Source organism: Mauremys mutica, chromosome 7 (genome assembly GCF_020497125.1).
Source record: "Mauremys mutica isolate MM-2020 ecotype Southern chromosome 7, ASM2049712v1, whole genome shotgun sequence".
Lineage (NCBI taxonomy): Eukaryota > Metazoa > Chordata > Testudines > Geoemydidae > Mauremys > Mauremys mutica.
This window is the reverse complement of record NC_059078.1, coordinates 100,548,297-100,573,395: the sequence shown is the minus strand read 5'-3', so window position 1 is coordinate 100,573,395 and position 25,099 is coordinate 100,548,297. Positions and strand designations below refer to the sequence as shown.

Below are 25,099 nucleotides of genomic sequence, written 5' to 3'. Positions count from 1 at the left end.
TTTGCTTTCTTTCTTTTTCTGAATGCTGCCCCAGAGGGGTGTTTTCTTCTTTCATTCATGACTGCTGTTCTGTGCCAGCTATAGCGGCTCTCAACACTCAGTTGAAGGGGACAAATAAGCAGGCTGGTAGCAGAGCCTGAGTGAGGGAAGATATCAGCATCTTAAGGGCTTAACTGGCTCCTACTACTTCAGTTGACTGCCTGTTCTCCTCAAGTGGGTTCAGGGAAGCAGCAGGAAACAGGAAGCTCCATGAGAAGCTGGTGTTAATCAGTCCAAGCTCCTGGCAGTGCTAGAGAGGTACATAAGAGGCTCCTCCTTCTCTTTCTCCCATAGCTCCTACTGCTTTCTGTTATTCCCACTCACCTTTTCTCCTGCCTGCCTGTTGTTTCTCTTGTGCCCTCCTTCTTCCAGCACAGCACTCCACCATCTCTGCATCTAGAGCAGAGAGAATACATATGCACCAGCAGCAGACACAATTTTCTACACTTTGAGTCCTAGTGGCGCCTCTCCTTCCCCTCAGTCTGGCACTGAGGTGGCTGCCTCAGTTTGCCTCATGGTAAGGCCAGCCCTGGAGATAGGTATCTGGGCACCCAGAGTGAAGCAGTCGTGCACATGCCCAGAGGCAGTAACACAGATGCTTAGGAACTTATACTGCAAAAACTTAGGCACCAAGTGAATGTAGGTGCCTACAGGGTTAGGCAGCAGCCAAGTGGAAGTTTTGTGGATCAAATGAGGATAATAGTTCTTTCCTACCTTGCAACAGCATTCGGAGGGTAATTACATTACAGATTGTAAAGCACTCAGCTACTATGGTGATGGCGACCATATAGGTACCAAAAATAGATTAATCAACTTCTTCATTTCACTGAAAGCAATTTCCCAGCTCTCTGGGGCTTCAGGGGGTATGTGCAGCCGCAACCAAACAGAAGCAAGTGAATTAAAGGCAACCTTCTCCAGAACATGTCTGCCATTTTAAAAAGGAAAAATTGACAAGAAGAAAGAAATGCAAGTTAAGGCTGCCCAAGGGAGCATTAGACACCAGTATTGTATAGGTTTACCCAAGTATTTGTTCTGGTAATCAATAAGAGACTAGTCATTACCATAGCAACTGTAACATCACATGATTCTTAAGCTACCTCTAAGACACTGAACAAATTTTTAAAGGAGGACATAAATACATCATCATCTCAAAATTTTTGCTTTAAAAAAGTGTAATAAGCTTTTCAGTTAAACAGTGTATGTTCCATTGATACAGTTCCAAGAACACAAAGGCCTTGAAAAGACTGAGACCATGTAATTATTATGGAAAAATTAGGAGTTTTGCTTTAGCAACTGCAGTTATTAGACAACATAAGAAATGTTGGCTATATGGCTATAACATATGTAGACAGTCCTGGCTGTAGTTTTTGGTGAAAACACACACAGGCCTGTCAGCACAAAACTCTCTTGTAATAAAACATCACTACTCTAATATTCCCAATCTTTATCCTTTTCTCCATACGGGAAACAGGGCCCATCATGCAAGCATGAACATCATCTGTACACAATGATGAACCCAAGTACCACATCCACTGCAAGCATATTTTCATCATGTTGAAACTACTTAATTTTTAATATGTTTGTTTGTATTTTTATATGCATCTGTCCATGTGTCCTAGACCCAAATCCAATAACACAGTATACACAAATAAACCCAAACCCCACTCAGCACCTTAAACATGTAACCCATTAGGACTTTCAGTACCCACCACGTACATTTGAACTCCCATATCCTGTATCTGGATTTGAGTGAGGGTACCCTTACAAACACTTGACATATTCCAAAACACGGTGTGACAAACACGTCTGTTCTATTGAATAAATATTTAACATCAAAAAAATCTGTCCTCTAATCCAGTGTTTCTGGAGTGAAGTAAGGCCCAAACAGGCAGTCAGGCTAGATTATGACAATAGTCCCTTCTGGCTTTAGACTCTATGAAGAAAAAGGACATTGTTGCCCTTTGACTTGAATATAAAGGCCAATGCATTTCACCCAATCTGCACTGAGAATATTTTATGAATGCCTTCATATATGTCTGGCTAAATAAGAAGTCTAGAACCACCATCACCCTTCAAATGTACCAGTCATTCAGGGCCTGAAAACATGTTCTCCTCTATTAAAGGCAGGAAATACAAATAGGTTATTAAATAGTCTTATTATTTAAGAGGTTGTGCAACAGCTAATAGTATTTGTCGTCTCTCTTCCTTGTTAACATGTTTTATCCCATGTTACTGAAGAGACTAATCTCTGAAAGATGGGCATGGTATAACAAAAAGTCATGTGGGTAGCCTGTGACACAGAAATTCTATTCTGTCCCCCTTTTCTGTTGCTTCTTTGATAGTGCAGTGAAATTGTTGCGATTAATATTTTATTGTACTATTTTATTAGGATCCACATTAATTTATATTGTTGGTCATATCCATTGGTACATCGATAGGGAATGGAATTTTATCATCCCATATGTTGTCTGAACTTCACACATTTGTATAATGACACCAGACTCATCTCTCATGCCCATGCATTTGTTAAACCCTTCATATATTTTCTGAATAATCATACAAAGCACAGCCTCAATCCTACACTGAAATAACTAGAACAATGTTATTAATTTAGTCCTTCATATTTTTCTGATTCTTCCTTCTCATTCCCTCCCCGCTTGGATTCATACTAGTACTCACTGTGTCCCTGCAAAACTCTTCTGTGAGTTGCACATAAAATAAACCCAGACGGCACTAGCCACTGAATTGGCAACATCTGCCAGCTGATGGTGCATAGATGTTTCATTCTCTTATTTCTGCTTCTTTCACCTCAAGCTACAGCCCCTGTAAAATTCATACTCTCCCCTGTCTAATGTGTCAGACAAGCCCAGGAAAAAGAAAAGAATTCCAACAGCCTTTATCTTGATTAATATTTGTTGTGTATATATATAAATATTACGATGTGTTATTAAACCTAAACAAAATTCATTTTTTTCTTTTTCTATCAATTATTTTGTTTCAATTAAGCAAAAACGGAACTCTAGTTTAGATAAATCATTATAATAGATTTGTGTTAGCTTTATTCAGCAATTCTCTGTATTCCTTAAAAATTTATGGGCTTTCCAATTATAGCAATATTTTACTTGTCACAGCAAAATGTCAAGTTATTGCTTCAAAAGTAACCTCATTTTATATAATCAGATGGAGACTTAGCTAATATAATAAAGCATTGTAGATTGGATAAAATTCCAATTACTGTTTCCATAGTAATGAATAACACTTACGAGCATAGTACAGATGTTAGCATTTTAGTGTTGGTATTTTTGTTTTACTTTTAATGATATACACAGCACTTTATTGGAAAGATCAGAACAGCCACACTGTTAGGTTTGTACTTCCTTTTTCTTTTATTTCTGTACTAAGTACTGTTTTAAAAGATGCAGATCGTCTTCACCTACTTTTGGCCTTGGTGTGGCTAAAATGGCCACTTTTTTAAGACACCAATTTTTTCTTAGCATGCCTGAGATGCTAGGATCTTATCCCAACCTCATTTCATCAGGTCTTACATGGCTGTACCTCGCTGAGAGGGAAATAAGATATACTGCTCCTACAAAACTTACTAATATTAATGCTGATAGTACAAATTCAGACAAAACGTTTGCCTTTTCATTGACCCCAGACTTGAAATTTGCATTATATGCAGCATAATTAGCAAAGTAGTGGCAGGTTCCTTGCCAACAAAGCTTCGAGAATCAAGCCAATCTTCCATAGACTTAAATTTGCAGATTCAGTGAGTAGCCACTAATGATGCTCTCAGAAAACACATTTTATGTGTTCTGATTTCATAACATCTTACTGGGTGTCTCAGATATTAGCAATTATAATTTAAACATTAGTTTAAGTAAGAGATGCCACCTGCTTTTTAAATCATTTTAATTCTCTTGCACTGATTAGAAGTAACCAGAGAGATGCAAAAATGTTGTTAAGGCAATCATAAATTCAGTTCATTTAAAATAAAATTATTCTGGTTTACTTGTGCATTTGTACAATAGGCTTATGTTACAAAGTATTTTTGTTTTACTGGCTATTTGCTGATTTCTGTAACTATCACCCTCTTGTTTTAGGTTGGCATAGTATTGCATTATTCCACCCTCTCCACTATGTTATGGATCGGAGTAACTGCAAGGAATATTTATAAGCAAGTCACAAAAAAAGCTCAGCCATGCCAAAATAGTGACCAACCTTCTTATCCAAAACAGCCATTGCTCAGGTATGAACTAATAACATTAAAGGTTGATTTTTGTTTCTGAGTTCCTAAGATTTGTTAACAATTCAAAACTTTTAAATAGTCTGTTGCATTATTTGATGTCCTCTTCAGTTGTGCAAACTTTAGGTAAGGCCACTGAAAACCTGAATCCCTCAGAGTACTACAGAAATGTTTGTTAAATATGTGGAAAAATCTGCTACTTTACAGAGGTGGTTATGGCTAATTCCACTCAAAACTTTGAAATATATAAAAGTTATGTACAGCTAGATTCTGATTCCCTTATTTATGCCTGATAGCACCTACCTCCCCAAGGGATCCTGTTGATTTCCTATTGAGCCAAATACTGTGGCCCACTTGTGGAGTAAGGTACTATTCAATTATCAGAAACTGGCCCATAATGACCTTCACTTTCCCCTCAGACCCACAAATCTTGCTCCTGCTCTTCATTCCATAGAGATCCCATGCCAGTCCTCCCACCACCCACCTCACCCCACACCAGAGATGATCTATCAAGATTGTCAAGATGCTCAGTAGAGGAGGCCATCTGGAAAGAATTCTTCTGAGTTTGCAGCAGCTGTAATTTCAAAAAATTCTCACCAAAGGGGTATAATTTCATGAGAACTCAGTCCAAAATAGTCAATTCTGTACAAAAATGCTTAGAACAGCATTTTTTACTGAGAACATAAAATCTGTTATATGGCCCTGATAGGCCGTGCTGTGTGAACCTGAGCCAGACTGTTAACATTATATAGAAATATGCACCGTGCACATGTTCTGTAAAAAGATTTGTGTTTTATAATCCAGACCCCATTGAACGAAATCTTTATTACTATCATCAGTTCTCTGCTTTTTAAAATATTTTCTTTCCAAAGAGGAAATTAATTAACACTTACATAAAATTTGTCTGGTGGAAAGGAGAAGACTCACACTGACGGCTGGCTTTGTGTTAGATATAAGCAAAGGGAAACGTTGTTGTTGCGAGAGCTTGAGTGTGCTAAACTGTGCTTTACTATACCATTCTTCACAGATGTGAATTTCAGTCATTCAGTTATTTGCTCATGGCGAAATGAATAATTGTCAATTTTCAAGTACTGCAGTGAGGTTATTAAGGAAGAAAATTGTTTCAGGTTACACAGAGCCAGTGTATTGTATGTTCTTCAAATTCAAATCCTGTTAGAGCTGGAAGAAAACAACAGACAATCAGGTTACAGAAAAGATTACTCTAATTAGAGCCCTTGTTGTGGCAATTGTATGGAGTTCCTCAGCCAGTGAAAATAAATAGTAGGTATTTTAAACTTTGTAATAGAAATGATACTTTTAGCTGTAAGAGTACATGTAAATAATTGTTTAATAGCTAACTAAAATGATTCTACAGTTAGTTTTCTCACTCAGAGCATCATATGTCCTAGAGATTCAACCACTAAAATGTCTGATGTGATTCCATAATGGCTAGTACTAGTTTCAAAATAGTGAAGGATCTATTTCATTTCATGTAGAAAATGGGCATATTATGTGGGGGAAAAATCATTTAATTCAGAGAACGCTCAAACCCAGAATTAGGAATTGTTGTTCTTTTGGAAAGGCAAAGATAATTTCATCGTCATTTTAATTTGGTTATTTCAATGAAGTTAATACCTAAAGTATTCTGTATCATGTATCCATAAATATTTCCATAACATCTACTTGGTAATGCTTAAATTGTTAGTATATCAATAAGAAATAGGTTTTAACCAGCTAATGTTAGTTTTTTGGACCTGAAAGCTGACGTTGGCTGCTTTGTGTGTATGAAATATTATGAAAACAAATTACCTTGATTATGGCACCCATAAATAATTATGCTCACGTAAGAGAGGCTGAGTTGAGGCCTTTTTACTATTACATATAAGGGCTATCATTTGTAAAATGTATATAATATCTCTGCTTCTGTCAAGCATGTCTATGACTGCATATCACATAAACTGCACAGTTTGCTGCTCTCCTACAAACTTTTCTTTCCTCAAAATGAATGTGTAGAATTGACTGGCTTCCCAGTTTGCATATGGATTTTATAAACCCTCTTAATGTACTCTTGCAGTAGGAGACAAGGATATCTGTTGTGATTCACTGGAGGATTCTACTGCAGGAAATTAAACAATAACTCAGTAGAACAGCATTTACCAAATATTTACCAAGAAATAAAAAAAAACCTAATGCATTTTTAAAAGAGCTTGATTCACCTTTTAAAGCAGTTGAAATAGTGGAAAATATTGAATAAATACCAAAGGGACAAATTTTCAAAATGGAGAGTCTACCTATGTATGTGAAAAGACATTTGAGGTTACACATACAATTATTGCATTTATATGTGCAAATAATCAAGACAGAGTATCTTTCCACTTGAATGTACATTTTACCATTTGAGCATGCAGTTTTATACTAATTGTGTGCACAATTACAGGTATATATTTTAGCCTAATTGTGCCATTTAAAAAAAATGACTCATAAATATACATTTGACCCAGAAAGACATGTTTATTAAATCAAACAATGTAAAAATCAATGTAGACCTGTTGTGGTTTTTATCAGGTTTTTCTCTTGTCAGTTTTGCAGAAGATGAGTCTTTGAAATTGTGCAATACCATTTTATTGCTTTTATTGTGACTTGAATTTTATGACTTCCTTTTCATTCTATTCTTTTTTAAAATATGACTTGCAAAAAGGTTTCTGCTTTATTACTACAGCATTTAATAATTTTAAAGAATTAAAGTAAATGACAAATCGTATTTGATGTATTTCCTTCTCAGGCTTTTTATTTATTTTTTTAAAGCACAGATTTTCTCTGCTTCTTGACTGAGGCTATGGGTGTTCGGTTGCTGAAAGAAATGCTGGCCATCTGTAGATTATTTTCTTAATATGTATAGGTACAGTGACCAAAACTGAAATGCTTTAGGAACTTAAAGGATATGCCTATAAAACTAGTACATTTTTACTGAAACTCACTCCTCCTTGGCAACATTATTTTGAGTATAATGACTTATTTTCTGCATAGATCAATGATTAAATAAAATGCAAGCTCTTGTGCCCATAACTATTTAGTGAAAGAAACTCATTAGCTCTTAAAATTCTGGCATTTTCCAAACTGCCCTTCAGATGAATGCTTTAGAATGCTTACAAGACATGTATCAAATGAATGCTTCACTGAATTTTGTGCAATTAAATTTTGACCATTAACACTGCAAAAATGAAGTCAATGCTGTACATGTGTTTATATAAACATAGTTTGTGATGTGCTTCAGAGTGAGTGGAACTAAATCTATTCTGTCTATGTATGGCATTTGTAAAGTGCCCACCACTGTCCTGGAACATGAGGAGTACTCAGCTGGCAGACTTTGTCCTCTTCTATTGGTTGGTTCTGGGCTTTGAAATTTGGCATCATCTCACTGTCAGGCGTGGATAGGATCAGGTTGTGCACATAGTGCATACATGGGCTTCACGTGTGGTCTCTTAGGACTGATCAGTTTAATTTGAACACTGCACAGTACATTTTAGAGAGACTCATAGGAGGAGTGGGAGAAAATTGATCATTAAACAGCTCTGTTAGAATGATTGTGGATGAGAAGAATAATATTAGACTACTATAAACTGGGTTAGTATATCTGGAAATATAGGTGTTAACCTGTATAATTATACTGACATGGCAGACATATTTATAAATGTATAGAAGGGTCGTGTAGCTAGAGACTGTTGCTAAATTTGTGTCGGGTTACATTAAAATAGAACCTCTGCAGTAAAAACAGGCCAAGCAAAGGTGATTGTGTTCCATTCAGCCTTGGTGAATTTTCTGTTTCATTATTCTACCCTGGCCCTGCTTGCAGTGTTCCCATAAGAACTGATAAAAAGAGCTTAAGTATAAGCAACTAAGAACACTATTACAGAAGCACTTATAAATACAAATGGAAATATTCCATGGAAATAGTATTTATGTATTTATAAGTACAAGTATAAGTTCAAGTACTTTCAACTCCTGTATTCCCTGCAATTGTTTGGTCAATATATGGACTACTACCTAAATAATATGAGTACATAATGGAAGAGAAAGAAAAAGAGCAACAGTGAAGTTTTATTCATATATACAAATAAGCATGGAATAACAATGAAAAAAATCTTTAAATAAATGTATACATTTCCTTTCCTGTATATAATATAAGAATATCATGTACAGCATGTACATATGTATAGATATACATATTATGTACAGCATATCATTCCATGAAGTGGGCATTTTTCTTCAATAACAGCATAATCTCAAACATATCCTGAAGACGGTTCCTTCTTGGCAAAAGGATTTGTCCAGTACAACTGGATACTCTTGCCCTAGGAGCAGAGCTTGGCTCTTTGATATTAAATTTGATAAAAAGCATAGCAACTGTTGGATATTATTTCAGTTGAGCCAGTTCATGCAGTGGATCATTGAGGAATTGCATCCCAAGAATTCTTAAATCAGAGTCAGATGCAGATGCTCCATTAATCATCAAAGCCATAGAAATTCGTGGCAGCTTTGGATGTAGTAGTTTGATCTACAGGCTTCAATAAGCTGTCACAACAAACCAGATCTTTTTTTTTAAGTTCCTCTTCAGTTATTCTCTTTTCCTGATTCTGCAGGCGATGCAACTTAAGAAATAGATGTGACACAGGAATAATAACAAATGACTTAGCACTTTTGTTACTCACCACCACATCGAAGGTCAAAACCATTTTCTAAGTTCTCGACCATTTCCCTCCTTCAAATTATCTGCCAATCAAGAACTGTATTTTGGAGAAAACATGTAAAGTCTTGGATTTTAGCACAAACCCAGTTGGCAGAACCGTCCCATAGAAAGACTTTATGCTCTCCTCCTCCTGAAGTTTGTCAAGGGCAGTAGAAATTGGGGACATTGTGTCCAACAACCCACCTAGAATTCCAGGTCTGGGTTGGGGAATTTTGGCAGCTGAAGATGCTGCATCACAATTTAAATCCTATTACTCATGTCATAAATGTGAGGAAAGCAATCAAATTCTGAGTTCCAGCATGTAGAGGTAGGTTTAGGGATTGTTTTTCCAAGTGTGGCATTCACAGTCTCAGCAATCTTTGAACTTTGGTTTGCAGTGCAGAGCACTTACCTGCCACACTTCTGAAAAGCCGTTTTTGGCAAGAGTCCTGTAAGCATCAGTAGTTGCTACCATGTTGAGTGTGTAGGAAAAACAGATCCTATTTGGTGGCAAGTAAAATATACACTAACAGTCAGCAATATTGCTTGACAAAACTTCATCAGTACTCACAGGGCTACATAAATCAGAATCTGGTGAGTCCACTTCCTTACCAGCATCCTCTTCCTCCTGCTTTCCAGCATCATTCTCCAACATCTGAAAACAGCTTGAAGGCTTTAACAAAATTGTTACCATTGTCTGTGAGGACATAGGTTATTTTTATTGAGTCCAGATCAAACTGTTAGTGGATCTCAGTCAATAGAGAAGCAAACTTGTACGAATGTGTTCCAGTGAAGCGTCAGAAACATAAGACTGCTGATTCTGTTAGGTTAGTTGGGTCAGTCCCCTGACAGATAACACCCATGCTGCCTTCCAAAAAGGAAGACAATTCATGGACAATATAAGGCACAGATGCCAATTTGTTCTTAATTCTTTTCAAGATCCAAGTTGTATTGTCCCATTAGTTTATGTTTTAATGTTTCTGTACAAATAACAGTGGCGTTAGGAATCATTTTTTTTAAGTAAAGCGTGAAAGCCACTCCCTTCAACAATCGACAAGGGCAGCATATAACTAATAGCAAAGCTGAGAATTAGCTTATCTATTTTGCATTAGTAATTAAATATAGTTCATTCCATTTTTTGCTAGCTTTATTTTCCTCTCGGACATATTTATTATTTCCTCTGCAGATTTGTAAACCTTCTGAGCACACTACAAAGCCTATCTGTTTACTTCTTTTTTTAAGACTGCTGGGGAGGGTGTGGGCTCAGTATGTATGTTTGGTGGCAGTCCTTCTGTTAATGGTGTGGATTTTAGTTTATTGGGTAGCTACCTAAAACACCTAGGATGGGCACCAATAGTTGAATTTTAAAAATTTGAACAAATAAATAAAACAATGAAGAGGGCCAGAGGACTCACCCCCTTTTGGAAAAACTTGGGAATTATCTGCAAGACAAATAGATCTCCTGGTTTTCTTCCCTCTCCCTCATTCATTGGGTGCCTGGCGGGGGGGCTAACCTTGCAAACCCTAGCTCACATAAATAGTCCCATTGCTGCTTGTGTCATCAAATACAACCCTATTTGCTAAGCAGGCCCCAATTGTTCAATGAATGAGACCATGAAGCTTTGTCTTGTTCATTATGCAGTGTACAAAATGCACATCTTCCAGGATACCCACTGAATGTAATAGGGCATCTAGGGATTGCTGCTTCAGACACTGCATTCCTACAGTGAACTTTACAGTATATAGCTCTTTATGAATGGGCAATATCCTTCCTTTGCTACACATCTTATCAAGGTTAGCATTATTGTCATTAAAAATGTACATGTGCAATTTTCTGCAGTGAGAGAAGTGGTGAGAGATAAAAAGGCATCTTTTAAAAAGTGGAAGTCAACTCCTAGTAAGGTAAATAGAAAGGAACATAACCACTGCCAAATTAAGTGTAAAAACGTAGTAAGAAAAGCCAAAAAGGAGTTTGAAGAACAGCTAGCCAAAAACTCAAAAGGTAATAGCAAAATGTTTTTTAAGTATATCAGAAGCAGGAAGCTTGCTAAACAACCAGTGGGGCACCTGGATAATCAAGATACAAAAGGAGCACTTAAAGACAATAAAGTCATTGCGGAGAAACTAAATGAATTTTTTGCTTCCATCTTCACGGCTGAGGACCTGAGCCGTCCTTTGTAGGTGAGGAATTGTCACAGATTGAAGTGTCAGTAGAGGAGGTTTTGGAATTAATTGATAAACTTAACAATAATAAGTCACCAGGACCAGATGGCATTCACCCAAGAGTTCTGAAAGAACTCAAATGTGAAATTGTGGAACGATTAACTATGGTTTGTAACTTGTCCTTTAAATGGACTTCTGTACCCAATGACTGGAAGATAGCTAATGTAACACCAATATTTTAAAAGGGCTCTATAGGTGACCCCGACAATTACAGACCGGTAAGTCTAACGTCAGTACTGGGCAAATTAGTTGAAACAATAGAAAAGAATAAAATTGTCAGACACATAGAAGAACATCAATTGTTGGGCAAAAGTCAACATGGTTTCTGTAAAGGGAAATCATGTCTTACTAATTTCTTAAAGTTCTTTGAAGGGGTCAACAAACATGTGTACAAGGGAGATCCAGTGGACATAGTGTACTTAGATTTCCAGAAAGCCTTTGACAAGGTTCCTCGCCAAAGGCTCTTACATAAATTAAGTTGTCATGGGATAAGAGGGAAGATCCTTTCATGGATTGAGAACTGGTTAAAAGACAGGGAACAAAGAGTAAGAATAAATGGTAAATTTTCAGAATGGAGAGGGGTAACTAGTGGTGTTCCCCAAGGGTCAGCCCTAGAACCAATCCTATTCAACTTATTCATAAATGATCTGGAGAAAGGGGTAAATAGTGAGGTGGCAAAGTTTGCAGATGATACTAAACTGCTCAAGATAGTTAAGACCAAAGCCAACTGTGAAGAACTTCAAAAAGATCTCACAAAACTAAGTGATTGGGCAACAAAATGATGAATGAAATTTAATGTGGATAAATGTAAAGTAATGCACATTGGAAAAAATAACCCCAACTATACATACAATATGATGGGGGCTAATTTAGCTACAACAAATCAGGAAAGAGATCTTGGAGTCATCATTGATAGTTCTCTGAAGATGTCCACGCAGTGTGCAGCGGCAGTCAAAAAAGCAAACAGGAAGTTAGGAATCATTCAAAAAGGGATAGAGAATAAGATGGAGAATATCGTATTGCCCTTATATAAATTCATGGTACACCTACATCTTGAATACTGCGTTCAGATGTGGTCTCTTCATCTCAAAAAAGATATACTGGCACTAGAAAAGGTTCAGAGAAAGGCAACTAAAATGATTAGGGGTTTGGAACGGGTCCCATATGAATAGATATTAAAGAGGCTAGGACTTTTCAGCTTGGAAAAGAGGAGACTAAGGGTCTGTCTACAGTACGAAATTAATTTATACATTCAGTGTTGTGTGTCCCCACTAAAGCGTGTGAATTCGGCGGCGTGCGTCCACAGTACCAAGGCTAGCATCGAATGTCAGAGCGGTGCACTGTGGGAAGCTATCGCACAGTTTCCTCAATCCCCGCCACCCATTGGAATTCTGGGTTAAGCTCCCAGTACATGATGGGGCAAAAACATTCTTGCGGCTGTTTCTGGGTGTGTGTCATCACTTGCTCCTCCCTCCGTGAAAGCTACAGAAGACAACCATTTATTGCCTTTTATTAGCCATCTTGAACCGAACAGTTCTCCTATGTTTTGCTCCCTTTTTCCAGGATTATCCATGCAGGTGCCATAGTGTGGCAAGCATGGAGTCCTCTCAGATCTCCGCTGCAGTTTTGACCATTGTAGATACCCCACGCAGTATCCAGCAGTATGTGCAGTACCTGCAAAACCAGGCGCGGAAGCGACAACAGCGCAATTACTATACTGATGAGGACAAGGACACAGACATTCCTAGAAGCACAGCATGTGGCAATTGGGACATCATGGTGGCATTGGGCCAGGTTCATGCCATGGTACGCCAATTCTGGGCCTGGGAAACAAGCACAGACTGGTGGACTGCATAGTGTTGCATATCTGGGATGATTCCCAGTGGCTACAAAACTTTAGTGTGCGTAGGGCCACTTTCATGGAACTCTGTGACTCTGTCCCCTGCCCTGAAATGCAAAGACACCAAAATGAAAGCAGCCCTCACAGCTGAGAAATGAGTGTCCATAGCACTGTGGAAGCTTGCAACGCCCGACAGCTACCAGTCAGTCGAGAATTAGTTTGGAGTGGGCAAATCTTCTGTAGGGGCTGCTGTGCTGCAAGTAGCCAACGCAATCATTGACCAGTTGCTATCAAGGGTAGTGACTCAGGGAAATGTGCAGACCATTGTGGATGGCTTTAATGCTCTGCATTTCCCTAACTGCGGTGGGGCGACAGACAGAACGCATATACCTATCTTGGCCCCAGGACACCGGGGTGTCCAGTACGTAAACTGCAAGGGGTATTTTTCCATGGTGCTGCAAGCACTGGTGGATCACAAGAGACGTTTCACCGACATCAACGTGGGATGTCCGGGAAAGATTCATGATGCTCGCATCTTCAGGAACTCTGGTCTGTTTGAACAGCTGCAGGATGGGACTTACTTCCCAGACCACAAAATTACTGTTGGGGATGTTGAAATGCCTATAGTTATCCTCAGGGACCCAGCCTAGCCCTTAATGCCATGGCTCATGAAGCCGTACACAGGCAGCCTGGACAGTAGTAAGGAGCAGTTCAACTATCGGCTGAGCAAGTGCAGAATGGTGGTAGAATGTGCTTTTGGACGTTTGAAAGTGCGCTGGTGCAGTTTACTGAATCAGTTATATCTCAGCACAATCAATATTCCAACTGTAATTGCTGCTTGTTGTGTGCTCCACAATATCTATGAGAGTAAAGCGGCCAATTTCGCACAGGCACACAACAGGGCGATTAGAAGAGCGCAGCAGGACGCACTGCACATCAGAGAAGCTTTGAAAGCCAGTTTCATGATTGGCCAGGGTATGGAGTGAAAGTTGTGTTTGTTTCTCTTGAAGTTACCCACCCCCTATATATATGAAAGGAAATAAAGTCAAAATTGTTTAAAAACTGTTCTTTATTATTTGTTTCACAACACATTGAGAGAAATCAGAATGTAGACCGGAGGGGAGGGGAAAGTATTGGGTAAGGGGAGTGGAGGAGGAGGGAAGGACAAGTACAGAAACCAAATCAAAAGTTTGCATATGCCAGCTTTCTGCTGCTTGGGCGATCCTCTGGGGTTGAGTGTGTGGGTCCCCGTAGCCTCCCCCCTCGTGTTCTTGGGCGTCTGAGTAAGGAGGCTATGGAACTTGGGGAGGAGAGAGGGCAGTTATACAGGGGCTGCAGCAGCAGTCTGTGGTCTTGCTGCCTTTCCTGCAATAGATCCATCATACCGCGGAGCATGTCAGTTTGCTCCCCCATGAGCTTGACCATAGCATCCTACCTGCTCTCATCGCTCACGTCCCTCCTCTCTTCGTGTTCCTGTAATGCTTTACGGGAATCCACAGTTATTTGCCTCCATGCATTCAGCTGGGCCCTATCAGTCCAGGAGGACTCCATGAGCTCAGCAAACATGTCATCTCGAGTTCGTTTTTTCTGCCTTCTAATCTGGACCAACCTCTGGGACGGAGTAGATAGGGGCCGTGTTGAAACATTTGCACCTGCGGGAGAAGAAAAAGGGAAGGTAGTATTTTAAAAGATACATTTCAGAGAACAAAGGGGACATTCCTTCTCAGTAAAACAGGCAATTCATAGCACACAGCACATGTTCTTTCTGTACAAGTTAGCATTTTGCCTCTTATACTGAAGTGCCTGCCACTTTGGTGTGAGTAAGCCATCACACATGGATGGGCAACAGAATTCAGCTTGCAGGCAGCCTAGGGGCACGCGGGGTTCTGCTTCTTCTACATTCATTTCAATGCTTGCAAACTGCTGGGCCCCTTTTCCCATAGCAAGCAAATGCCTGGTGGGTTTGCCATATAAAAGGAGGGCCTGCGGGCTCTCTGGGATGATCATTTCACACAACACCGCCCTCCCCCACCCCCCCACGCACCCACTGCTTGGCTCCGATGAGGCTCTGAGCAGGGATGAGCCCTTTAAACTAAACGCAAACAGCCCAGCGTGGCTGGGTTTCCCCCCCGCACCCAATGCGTGGCTCTGATCAGGTTCTCACTCGCCAGAAGTACCTTCTCCAGGGTCATGTTCCAGGAGTCCGCCTTGGGAGTGGGGAGAGGCTATTGGCTCCAGTGTTAAGAATAGTTCCTGGCTAGAGGGGGAAATGAATTCCTCACTTGCCGCCTGTGCGCTGTCCTCCTCCTCTTTGTCCTCCAATGACTCTTCCTCCTCGCTCCGTGCAACTTCCCGCTTGCAGGTGTCCACAGACAGTGGTGGGGTAGTGGTGGCGTCACCCTCCATAATTGCATGCAGCTCACAGTAGAAGCGGAATGTATGAGGCTGTGACCCAGAGCACCCATTTGCCTCCCTGGCTTTTTGGTACGCTTCCCTGAGCTCCTTGATTTTTGTATGACACTGCTCTGTGTCCCTGGAGTAGCCTCTTTCCGTCATGGCCCTGGAGACTTTAGCGTACGTATTTGCATTCCTTTTTTTGGAACGTAGTTCTGCCATAACAGATTCGTCTCCCCAACATGCAGTGAGATCCAGTACCTCCCATTCGGACCGTGCTGGAGCTCGTCTGCGAATCGGGACTGCGTGATCTCTTGTGATGGTGGACTCTGAATGGTCATCTGTGCTCATGGTGACCAAACAGGAAATGAAATTCAAAAGTTCCCAGGGCTTTTCCTGCCCACCTGGCTAGTGCATCGGAGTTGAGTGTTGTCCAGAGCGGTCACAAGGGAACATTCTGGGATAGCTCCCGGAGGCCAATAACATCGAATTGCATCCACATTACCTTTAACCCAGGATTGCGATCTCGATTTAAGTGCTACTCTACTTGCCGAGGTGGAGTACAGAAATCAGATTAAAGAGCCCTTTAAATTAAAAAAAAATGGTTTGGTTGTGTGGACGGAATCATTTTTTTTAATTAACTCGGCTAATTCCAAAATAACGGACTAGTGTAGACCAGGCGTAAGGGGGGGATATGATAGAGGTATATAAAATCACGAGTGGTGTGAAGAAAGTGAATAAGGAAAAGCTATTTACTTGTTCCCATAATATAAGAACTAGAGGCCACCAAATGAAATTAATGGGCAGCAGGTTTAAAACAAATAAAAGGAAGATCTTCACACAACACACAGTCAACCTCTGGAACTCCTTGCCTGAGGAGGTTGTGAAGGCTAGGACTATAACAGGGTTTAAAAGAGAACTAGATAAATTCATGGAAGTAAAGTCCATTAATGGCTATTAGCCAGGATGGGTAAGGAATGGTGTCCCTAGCCTCTGTTTGTCAGAGGGTGGAGATGGATGGCAGGAGAGAAATCACTCGATCATTACTTGTTAGGTTCATTTCCTCTGGGGCACCTGGCATTGGCCACTGTCGGTAGACAGGATACTGGGCTGGATGGATCTTTGGTCTGACCCGATATGGCCATTCTTATGTTCCTAGGTTGTAACTCACCCAAATTAAATCAGCTTTCACCAGAACACTCAGAAGCACTTCTCAGTGAGCACTACTGAGCTGCCAAATTAAAATTTTCAAAATAAGTGTGTATTTTATAATAAGTTTATAATTTAAGAATAATTAATGGGGAAATGTTCATATTTTCACACTTTCCAAAAAAATGACTAAAACATTGAACATAAACATTTCATTTAAAAAATCACCTTTGGGCACAGCGCAGGCCTGGAAAATTTCAACTCAAAAATCAAAGTTGAATGAACACTATGAATGACTGAAAACGGTGGGTTAGAATGGAAATGGTTATGCAGTTTTAATTCCAACTGTCACTCAAACTATCATACATGAGAATGGGTTCACATATGTAGTGTGTCTGTGTACACGCATATGTGCTTGCATATATATATATAATATATACACTCACAATATTGACTGACATGGAAGAGGCTATCAGAAATCATATAATTCATTAGAAAATAGGATTGATCACAAAGAGAAAAGCTAATCTGAAAGCTCATTAAAAGTTACAGTATAACTTTAGATTTTATGTTCCTACATAAACTCCATTGGATTCTTCAGTTTTATCTAAAAAATGAGGCAAAAAGGCTTTCCCCAACATATCATTATCACTCTAAAGCAAATCAACCACAAAACCTACTTAATTTCTAATCAAATCACTAAATTACAGATACTCTTTTCCAGAACCCACACTTATGAAATACATTAATATGCATCAGTGCTCCTTCAATCCTTTCGAGGATATAATGTTATCTTTAGTTCTCTCAGGTACCCTAAAGTCAGTCATTGGTATCCAGCTGTATCCATCTAGCACTTAAACTTGTCTACTGCATTTATCTTTTGTAGTGAGAGAAGTCTTACTGAGTGTCAAAGTCTAAAAAAATCTCCCCCAATCACCCTTCTACATCCTGTAACAAATCCTTCACTAAACCTCTGGCCTTGCACCTCTGTTCTTTTCACAAGTCTTTAAATAATGCCATGGGGGGTCAGGTCATTTACTTAACCTCTGGTCCCATAGATTTAGCCCTGCTTGTTTCAGTGTGAATCGTATGAAGCAATGGAGGCATGGCTCGAATATTGATAAGCACAATATTTAAGCCACTGTCACAAGTGGGTTTAAAGTTTTACAGCCATATGATAAGGCACTTGCCAAGATGTGACTACCCAGAGAGACTGGATGGAAATCAAATTGGCTGCAACTTTTATTGAATTAGCAAACAAACCAATAGAACAGTCTTTTTTGTTCAGTTTGAACAATGTGCAATAGTAATTACCTCACTGCAGAAATTGTGGGTCATCTAGGGCACATCTATCAGGGCTGGGTGCCCTAAGGGCCCACCCTTATGACGAGCAAACCACATCTTTCTTATGGACCAACCCTCCACTCACTGTAAATTATGAATACTGAAAGCAGCTTCCCTGACCCTGCTGCTGCCCTAGATCCTAGTTTATGAGCAAGGATTATGAGCCAAAGTGGTTGGTTTTTTGTTTTTTTTTTTAAAAAGCCAAATTGGGCAGTGAGGTAAATATTGTGTAAGTTGCACACCAGTGAATTGTTGTGAATGGGTATAATTCAGTGGACTTGGGGAGCAAGTAACAAGAAAAGCAACTAAGAAGTGGTTCTGAGATAAAGCAGGATGAACCTGAATCTAATTATGCAGAATGATGCATGAATCTCATTTATTTTTACCTTATTAAACCCTCTTTTGTTCTTTTCTTCTACACCCTTCCTGTTTCACCCTTTATTGTTTAAATTACATTTGTTTCCATTGACTTACATACAATTGCCTTATACCACCCTGTGGCACTCCTGAGTTTGGCCGCATGCAGTATGTTTAAGCTACATCATAAAAACACAAGTGTGCAATTTTTCTGGACTCTAAGGAAGGCGTTGAATGTTTAGAATTCTGGTAACTAAGAGTCAAAGCATGTATACGCATAAAAGTTTCTCCTTTAACTTTTCAAGAGTCTTATAGTTAGTTCTCTCAGGCACAATAATACCCCTCACTTATCAATATATCTAGTACATCGAGTATATCTAGTATACTCGAGGTTGCAAGTTCCTTTAGCAAGAGATGTCACTAACCTCAGAGTCAATGAAATTTCCCTTATCAATGTATAGCTCATGGGTGCAAAGTCATCCCTAGTGTAATACCAGTCAATGTAATGAAGTTATTTTGGGATGAATTTTGGCCGAGGGTGACAAATCCTTTACTAAATGTCTAGACTTTGTATTTTGGATCCTTTCAAAGTTGTGTGAACTTTCCAAATGAGTCACATCATCTTCTCAGCCATGTTCACGTCTTTAGTCCTGCCATCTTCAGGTCAAATCATATGAAGTGGCATAATTCACACCCTGATAGACACAGACTGTACAGGCCCTTTGGCACCAGCAGCTCTGAAATTTATGCAGTTAAGTTCTAGTGCATTTTGAATTAGAAATGAACCTTAGGAATTTATGTCCCCTAGTGTAAAAGAATGATTGAGAGGGAGCGGGGTCGCCAGATAAGCATCAGTTACTGCCTATTGTTTTCCTCTTTCTTCTGTGTTCTTAAATATTATTTTCTCTAATCTTCCTTTATGGAAACGCATTTTCATCCTACAGTGACCATACCAGTCCTAATTTATAAAGCCTTGACTGGTTATCCCAAAGACTGTCTGACTTTCCCTTCCCAGCCCTCTACAACTTACCTAACTGGGAAGGTAAGATCCCATGGGAAGCAAGTCTAAGAGGAAAAATAATTGAAGACAGCTGGCAGTTTTTCAAAGAGACATGATTAAGGGCACAAGAGCAAACTATCCCATTGCATAAGAAAGATAGGAAATATGATAAAAGAGCACCTGGCTTAACCAGGAGATCTTCAATGATCTAAAAATCAAAAAGTCCTACAAAAGGTGGAAACTAGGTCAAATTACAAAGGATGAATATAAACAAATAACACAAGTATGTAGGGACAAAATTAGAAAGGCCAAGGCACAAAATGAGACCAAACTAGCTAGGGACATAAAGGGTAACAAGGAAACATTGCACAAAGCAGGAGGAAGAGCAAGGATATGGTAGGACCGTTACTCAGTGAGCGGGGGGAACAATAACAGAAAATGTGGAAATGGTAGAGGTTGCTTATGATTTCTTTGTTTCGGTTTTCACCAAAAAAGGTTGGTGATGATTGGACGTCTAGCATAGTGAATGCCAGTGAAAATGGCAGGTAGGATCAGAGACTAAAATAGGGAAAGAACAAGTTAAAAATTACTTAGACAAATTAGATGTCTTCAAGTCACCAAGGCCTGATGAAATGCATCCTCAAGGGGCTGACTGAGGAGATATCTGAGCCATTAGCGATTATATTTGAAAAGTTGTGGAAAATGGGAGAGATTTCTGAGGACTGGAAAAAGGCAAATATAGTGTCAATCTATAAAAAGTGAAATTAAAGACAACCCAGGGAATTACAGTCCAGTCAGCTTAATTTCTGTACCCGGAAAGATAATGCAGCAAATAATTAAACAATCAGTTTGCAAACATCTGGAAGATAATAAGGTGATAAGTAACAGTCAGCATGGATTTGTCAAGAACAAATAGTGTCAAACCAACCTGATAGCTTTCTTTGACAGGGTAACTAGACTTGAGGAAGGGGGGAAGTGGTAGACATGGTATATCTTGACTTTTGAAACTGTCTCACATGACCTTCTCATAAACAAACTAGGGAAATGCAATCTAGATGTAGCCACTATAAGGTGGGTGCATAAATGGTTTGAAAAACGTTCCAAGAGAGTAGTTATCAGTGGTTCACAGTCATGCTGGAAGGGCATAATGAGTGGGGTGCCGCACGGATTAGTTCTATTCAATAGCTTCATTAATGATTTAGACAATGGCATAGAGAGTACACTTATAAAGTTTGCAGACAATACCAAGCTGGGAGGGGTTGCAAGTGCTTTGGAGGATAGGATTAAAATTCAAAATGATCTGGACAAACTGGAGAAATGGTCTGAAGTAAATAGGATGAAATTCAAGAAGGACAAATGCAAAGTACTCCACTTCGGAAGGAACAATCACTTGCAGACACTCAGGGATTTCCCAGTGTGGGGAATATCCTCAGCTGCTCAGCTAAGACAGTTTGCAGCCCAGAGGATGTGGCCCAAGGTGAACAGGAGGACAGAGGACAACTAGCATGTAAAATGTTTATTTCCTTCAGTGTCTGTTGCCAGTTCAAATGAGTTGGAGGTTTTAGATCAATCCCACATGGACAGGTGTCACATCACAGTCGGCGCTAACTGGCCTCTTTTTGGCAGTCTCTGCCAGGAGACCAAAGTTGATATTGGCAGAAGACTTTGGCTACCTTTCAGTCTGTGAAGGTCCTCCCTCCATAAAAGGATTAAGCAGATTGGTGAAATGATGTTGAGCGGTTTATGGCGTAGTAATCTGCATTGAGAACAGAGTAAATAGAGCATTTCAGTCTGTAAGTGCTGTCAGTTCAGGACATTTCACAAGTAGTAAATATAATTAAAAATTAAAGAACAAGTAAACACACAGAAGATGTGAATTATCATTAGATAGCTACACACTGGTGTCTTATAATGCATTCAAACCAAAGCATAACTTGCCTATAGTCACCAGAGAAGATTATGGGACTTCATGATTATTAATTACACTATGCAGTGTGTGGTGGTTACTGTTGTAAGTGCTATTGTATGGACGTCTGTATTGGCAGGAAGCAAATACTATGCTTAAGGTTGAAATCTTTCTACCATGTTAACATCCTTTTATTTGGTTGCTCATAACCTCCTCTGACAAATTCACTTGGGGCTGGAATTTTCCATGCTTAATCTCCAGCCAAAAGTGTGTGTATTTGGCTGACTGGTCTTGGTGTTTTGGGGAAAAGGTTTGAATTAAATTAGCTCAATTGATTTTGAGTTATAGGAGCTTGGGAAAAAACACTTTTCCCCATATGTTCCAGATGGCATTTTTATGCTTGTACATTATAAGTGGCTGAAGCTAGCAAATCTGTCTTTTTTATAGTCTTCACTGAAGAATCCAAATGTGATAAATGAAGGAGGGGTAGCTCTCTTTTATGGACACCTAGCCAGCCAGTTAGCTATAAAATCCCTGTTAGTAGCTGTTCTCTACTTCCTTTACCTGTAAAGGGTTAAAAAGTCCATAAGTAAAAGGGAGGGAGTGGGCACCTGACCAAAAGAGCCAATGGGAAGGCTAGAACTTTTTAAAATTGGGAAAAAACTCCCCCTTTGTCTGTCTGTCTACTGTTCTCCCAGAAAGCAGGGACAGGAACTATGCTATTAAAAGCTTTGAGCCAGGTATGAAAAATCATCAAATTATACCTAGTAACTACTCATTTGAAACCCCAGATATGTAAGTAGATCAGGAAATGTCTAGGAAGATGTGATTATGTTTATCTCTTTTATTTCTTTATGGCTTGTGGACTCCTCTGTGCTAACCCCAGGTGCTTTTGTTTTGCTTGTAACCATTAAGCTGGACCTCAAGATAACCATTCTTCATGCTGAATTATTATATTTGCTCTTTTTAAATCTAGCAATACCCTAAGTTCCAGATGTATTTTCTTTCTTTTTGTTTTTAATAAAATTTACCTTTTTTAAGAACAGGTTTTTGTTTCCTAAGAGGTTTGTTCACATGTTGTTTAATTAGCTGGTGGCAATAGCTGATTTCCTTTGTTTTTCTTTCTCAGCTCTTCCCCAGACGGGGAGTGAAAGGGCTTGAGGGTACCCCACAGGGAGGGGTTCCCAAAGTGTTGTGGGTTTTTTTGCACTTGGGTGATGGCAGCATCTACCCATCCAAGGTCGGAGAAAGCTGTAATCTTGGGAGTTTAATACCAGCCTGGAACGACCAGTATTAATTTTTAGAATTCTTGCAGGCCCCCACCTTCTGCACTCGAAGTGCCAGAGTGGGGAATCAGCCTTGACACCAAATGTCAAGACATCTGAATTAAAATTGCACCTGTAGTTTTAAAGTTATGAATGTTTCCAGTTGGAATATGCACAAAGCTATGATAGAGTGTTTTAATTTGATTTTCATGGCACCCTAAAGGTAAATCCATTTAAAATGCTGGGCAGGCACCAAATCATTTTATATTGCCCTTAAACCATTAAAGCTGTAAGCAACAAAACCACCTTTAGGTAGCTAGATGCTTAAGGCCTTAAAGTGTAAGGTGGCTGAGCATTTAAGACTGCTTTTAGTGCATATCTACCTTAAGCACTTGACATCTAAAGACATCTAAAGCATTTTAGCTTGCTTTTTGCATTTATATTCACTTTTCTTTTAACTTTTAAAAAATAGGAGAACTAAATGCTGTAACTAAAGTTAATGCAACACTGGCCTTGACAAATGAAGATTTCTTATGCAATATCCAGACTTATAATAGTAAATATTAAAACATAAGTACTGAGAGGATATAAACCCTCATGCTTCAGCGCATAAGCCAACCGCTGACCATTGGGTGTTAAGAGGAAATCTGGGGAGGAAGATTACTCCATAACTGACTAGAGCATTGTTTTTTACGCCTTCCTTAGAAGCAGCTGATACAGGCCACTGTCTCATACAGGATACTGGAGTAGATGAGCCTGATCCAATATGACAGTTCTTGGGTTCTTAACATTAATTCCATGATGTTTTTCACAGTAGTATTTCCCTATGTGTTTTTTAATGTTTACATTAACATTTTAATTTTTATAGTATTGTGTACCATAAACTGTACACCTTAACTTATACATCTTGTGCAACATGATGGAATTCGTTTTTTGAATTTCTCAACCATAATCTCACATTGATTTTACTTACCATATTTATTATACAATGCTATGGGAGTATATGCACTTTACAAACACATTTAGACAAGTTCCCCATCCAGAGGAGCATACATTGTAATTGGGACAGGCACAATGCAGAGGACTGAAGGGCCAGGAATGAGGGCAAATGAAAGAGCCAGTGAAAAAAGTGGGCTTGAAGAGGCACATGGGGAGAAGGAAGTTTGGCACAGAAAAAAAGAAGCTGTTTCAAGTGTAAGGCCAGTGTGTAAAAAGGTACAAAAGTGGGCAAAGAAAGCTTTAGAGAGGGAGAGAGAACTGAGAAGGCCTTGGGCTTGAGACAGGGTGCAGGTGGAAACAAAGGCTGACATGGTCACGGGGAGAACTGTCCACACCCTTAAAGGTAATAATGACAATATAATGCAGAAAATGGAAGGAAGAGTTGAAGGGATTTGAGGATGGGATGATGCTAATGAAATACAGAAGAGGTAGAAAATGTTAGCTGCAGTAACATAAGGGGGAACGGGGGCGGAATTTAGAGGGGTGCAAAAATCAAGGCAAGAGATTATGACTATGATTAACATTTAGATAGTGCTTGGTCTCACCTACTTAGAACAGCCAGATAGGGAGCAGGTTGAAAAACTGGACCCCTGCTGGAGCAGGTTCACATGAACTGGGCCCTGCAGGTTGAAGCAAAGGGGAAGCCGTTAAGAGAGGAGTCTGCAGACCAGGTCATTGAGAGCATAGTGGAGGATAGGAGGGAAAAGAAAGCTAAAAGACCTTGTCTCAACATAGAGGCAACATCTACATGGGGGGGTGATTCCCAGCTTATGTAGACAAACTCACACTGGTGCTCAATGAGCTAGCATACTAAAAAATAATAGTGTAGCCCCAGTGCCATAGGAAGTGTTGAGATATCTGCCTCGACTACAAACCCACCTGCACCCTGTGCATACATACTCAGGGCAGCTAGACTGTGCTGTCACTGGCCACTGCCCGTGCTAATGTGGCTATATTACTATTTATAGCACACTAGCTTGCTTAGGGCTAGTGTAACCCACACACCTGGGTGTGGTGTTCTGTCCCATCTAGTGCCACCAAGACCACTTAGAGAGAGTCAAATGAATCAGTTGGCTTTTAGCTCATGCCGTAGAGGCTCATGCACTAAGCTCCAGAGGTGCCCGGTTTGATCCCACCTGCTGATGACCAGGGTCTGTCAGCGTTACACTAGCACAAGTATGTCAGCTCAACTGGAAATATCACTACCAGCTACAAATGTAGATGTAGTGATAGTTAAGAGAAGGGGGATCCAAAGCATCCCTTCCCCAAGAAAAACAGTCCAATTACAGGAATAGAGGTTTCCTCCAGAAAGAGGTGGTCAATTGGGTCCCTAAGTGCCTGTGTGGGCCTCTCACCACTGGTCTTAGGAGCTATGCCCTCAGTTCTCTTCCATCTCAGCCCTCAAGTGACTGCTTGTAATGGGGTCAGTGGGCAGGTGGAGGTGTTAGAGGCAGGCAGAAGGAGGAAGGTCTTGCACTCAGAAAATGAGGGAAAGGAGGACAGAAATAAAATGAGGAGATGGCAAGTCCCTGCCAGATAGAAAATATTGAATGGCTGTGGGCATCTTTAAATAAGCCAAAAAATGTTCTCTGGAAAGTATATTAATATGGG

General features: G+C 39.7%; 1 protein-coding gene across 1 annotated transcript in view; it reads left to right on the top strand.

The window, feature by feature from the left end:
- Positions 1–25,099, top strand: part of ADGRA1 (adhesion G protein-coupled receptor A1) — a 472,051-nt gene that overhangs the window by 418,403 nt on the left and 28,549 nt on the right. Inside the window, exon 17 of the mRNA XM_045025299.1 lies at positions 4,143–4,288. Within this exon, the coding sequence (XP_044881234.1) occupies positions 4,143–4,288 (146 nt within the window). The remainder of the gene's footprint in view (positions 1–4,142; positions 4,289–25,099) is intronic.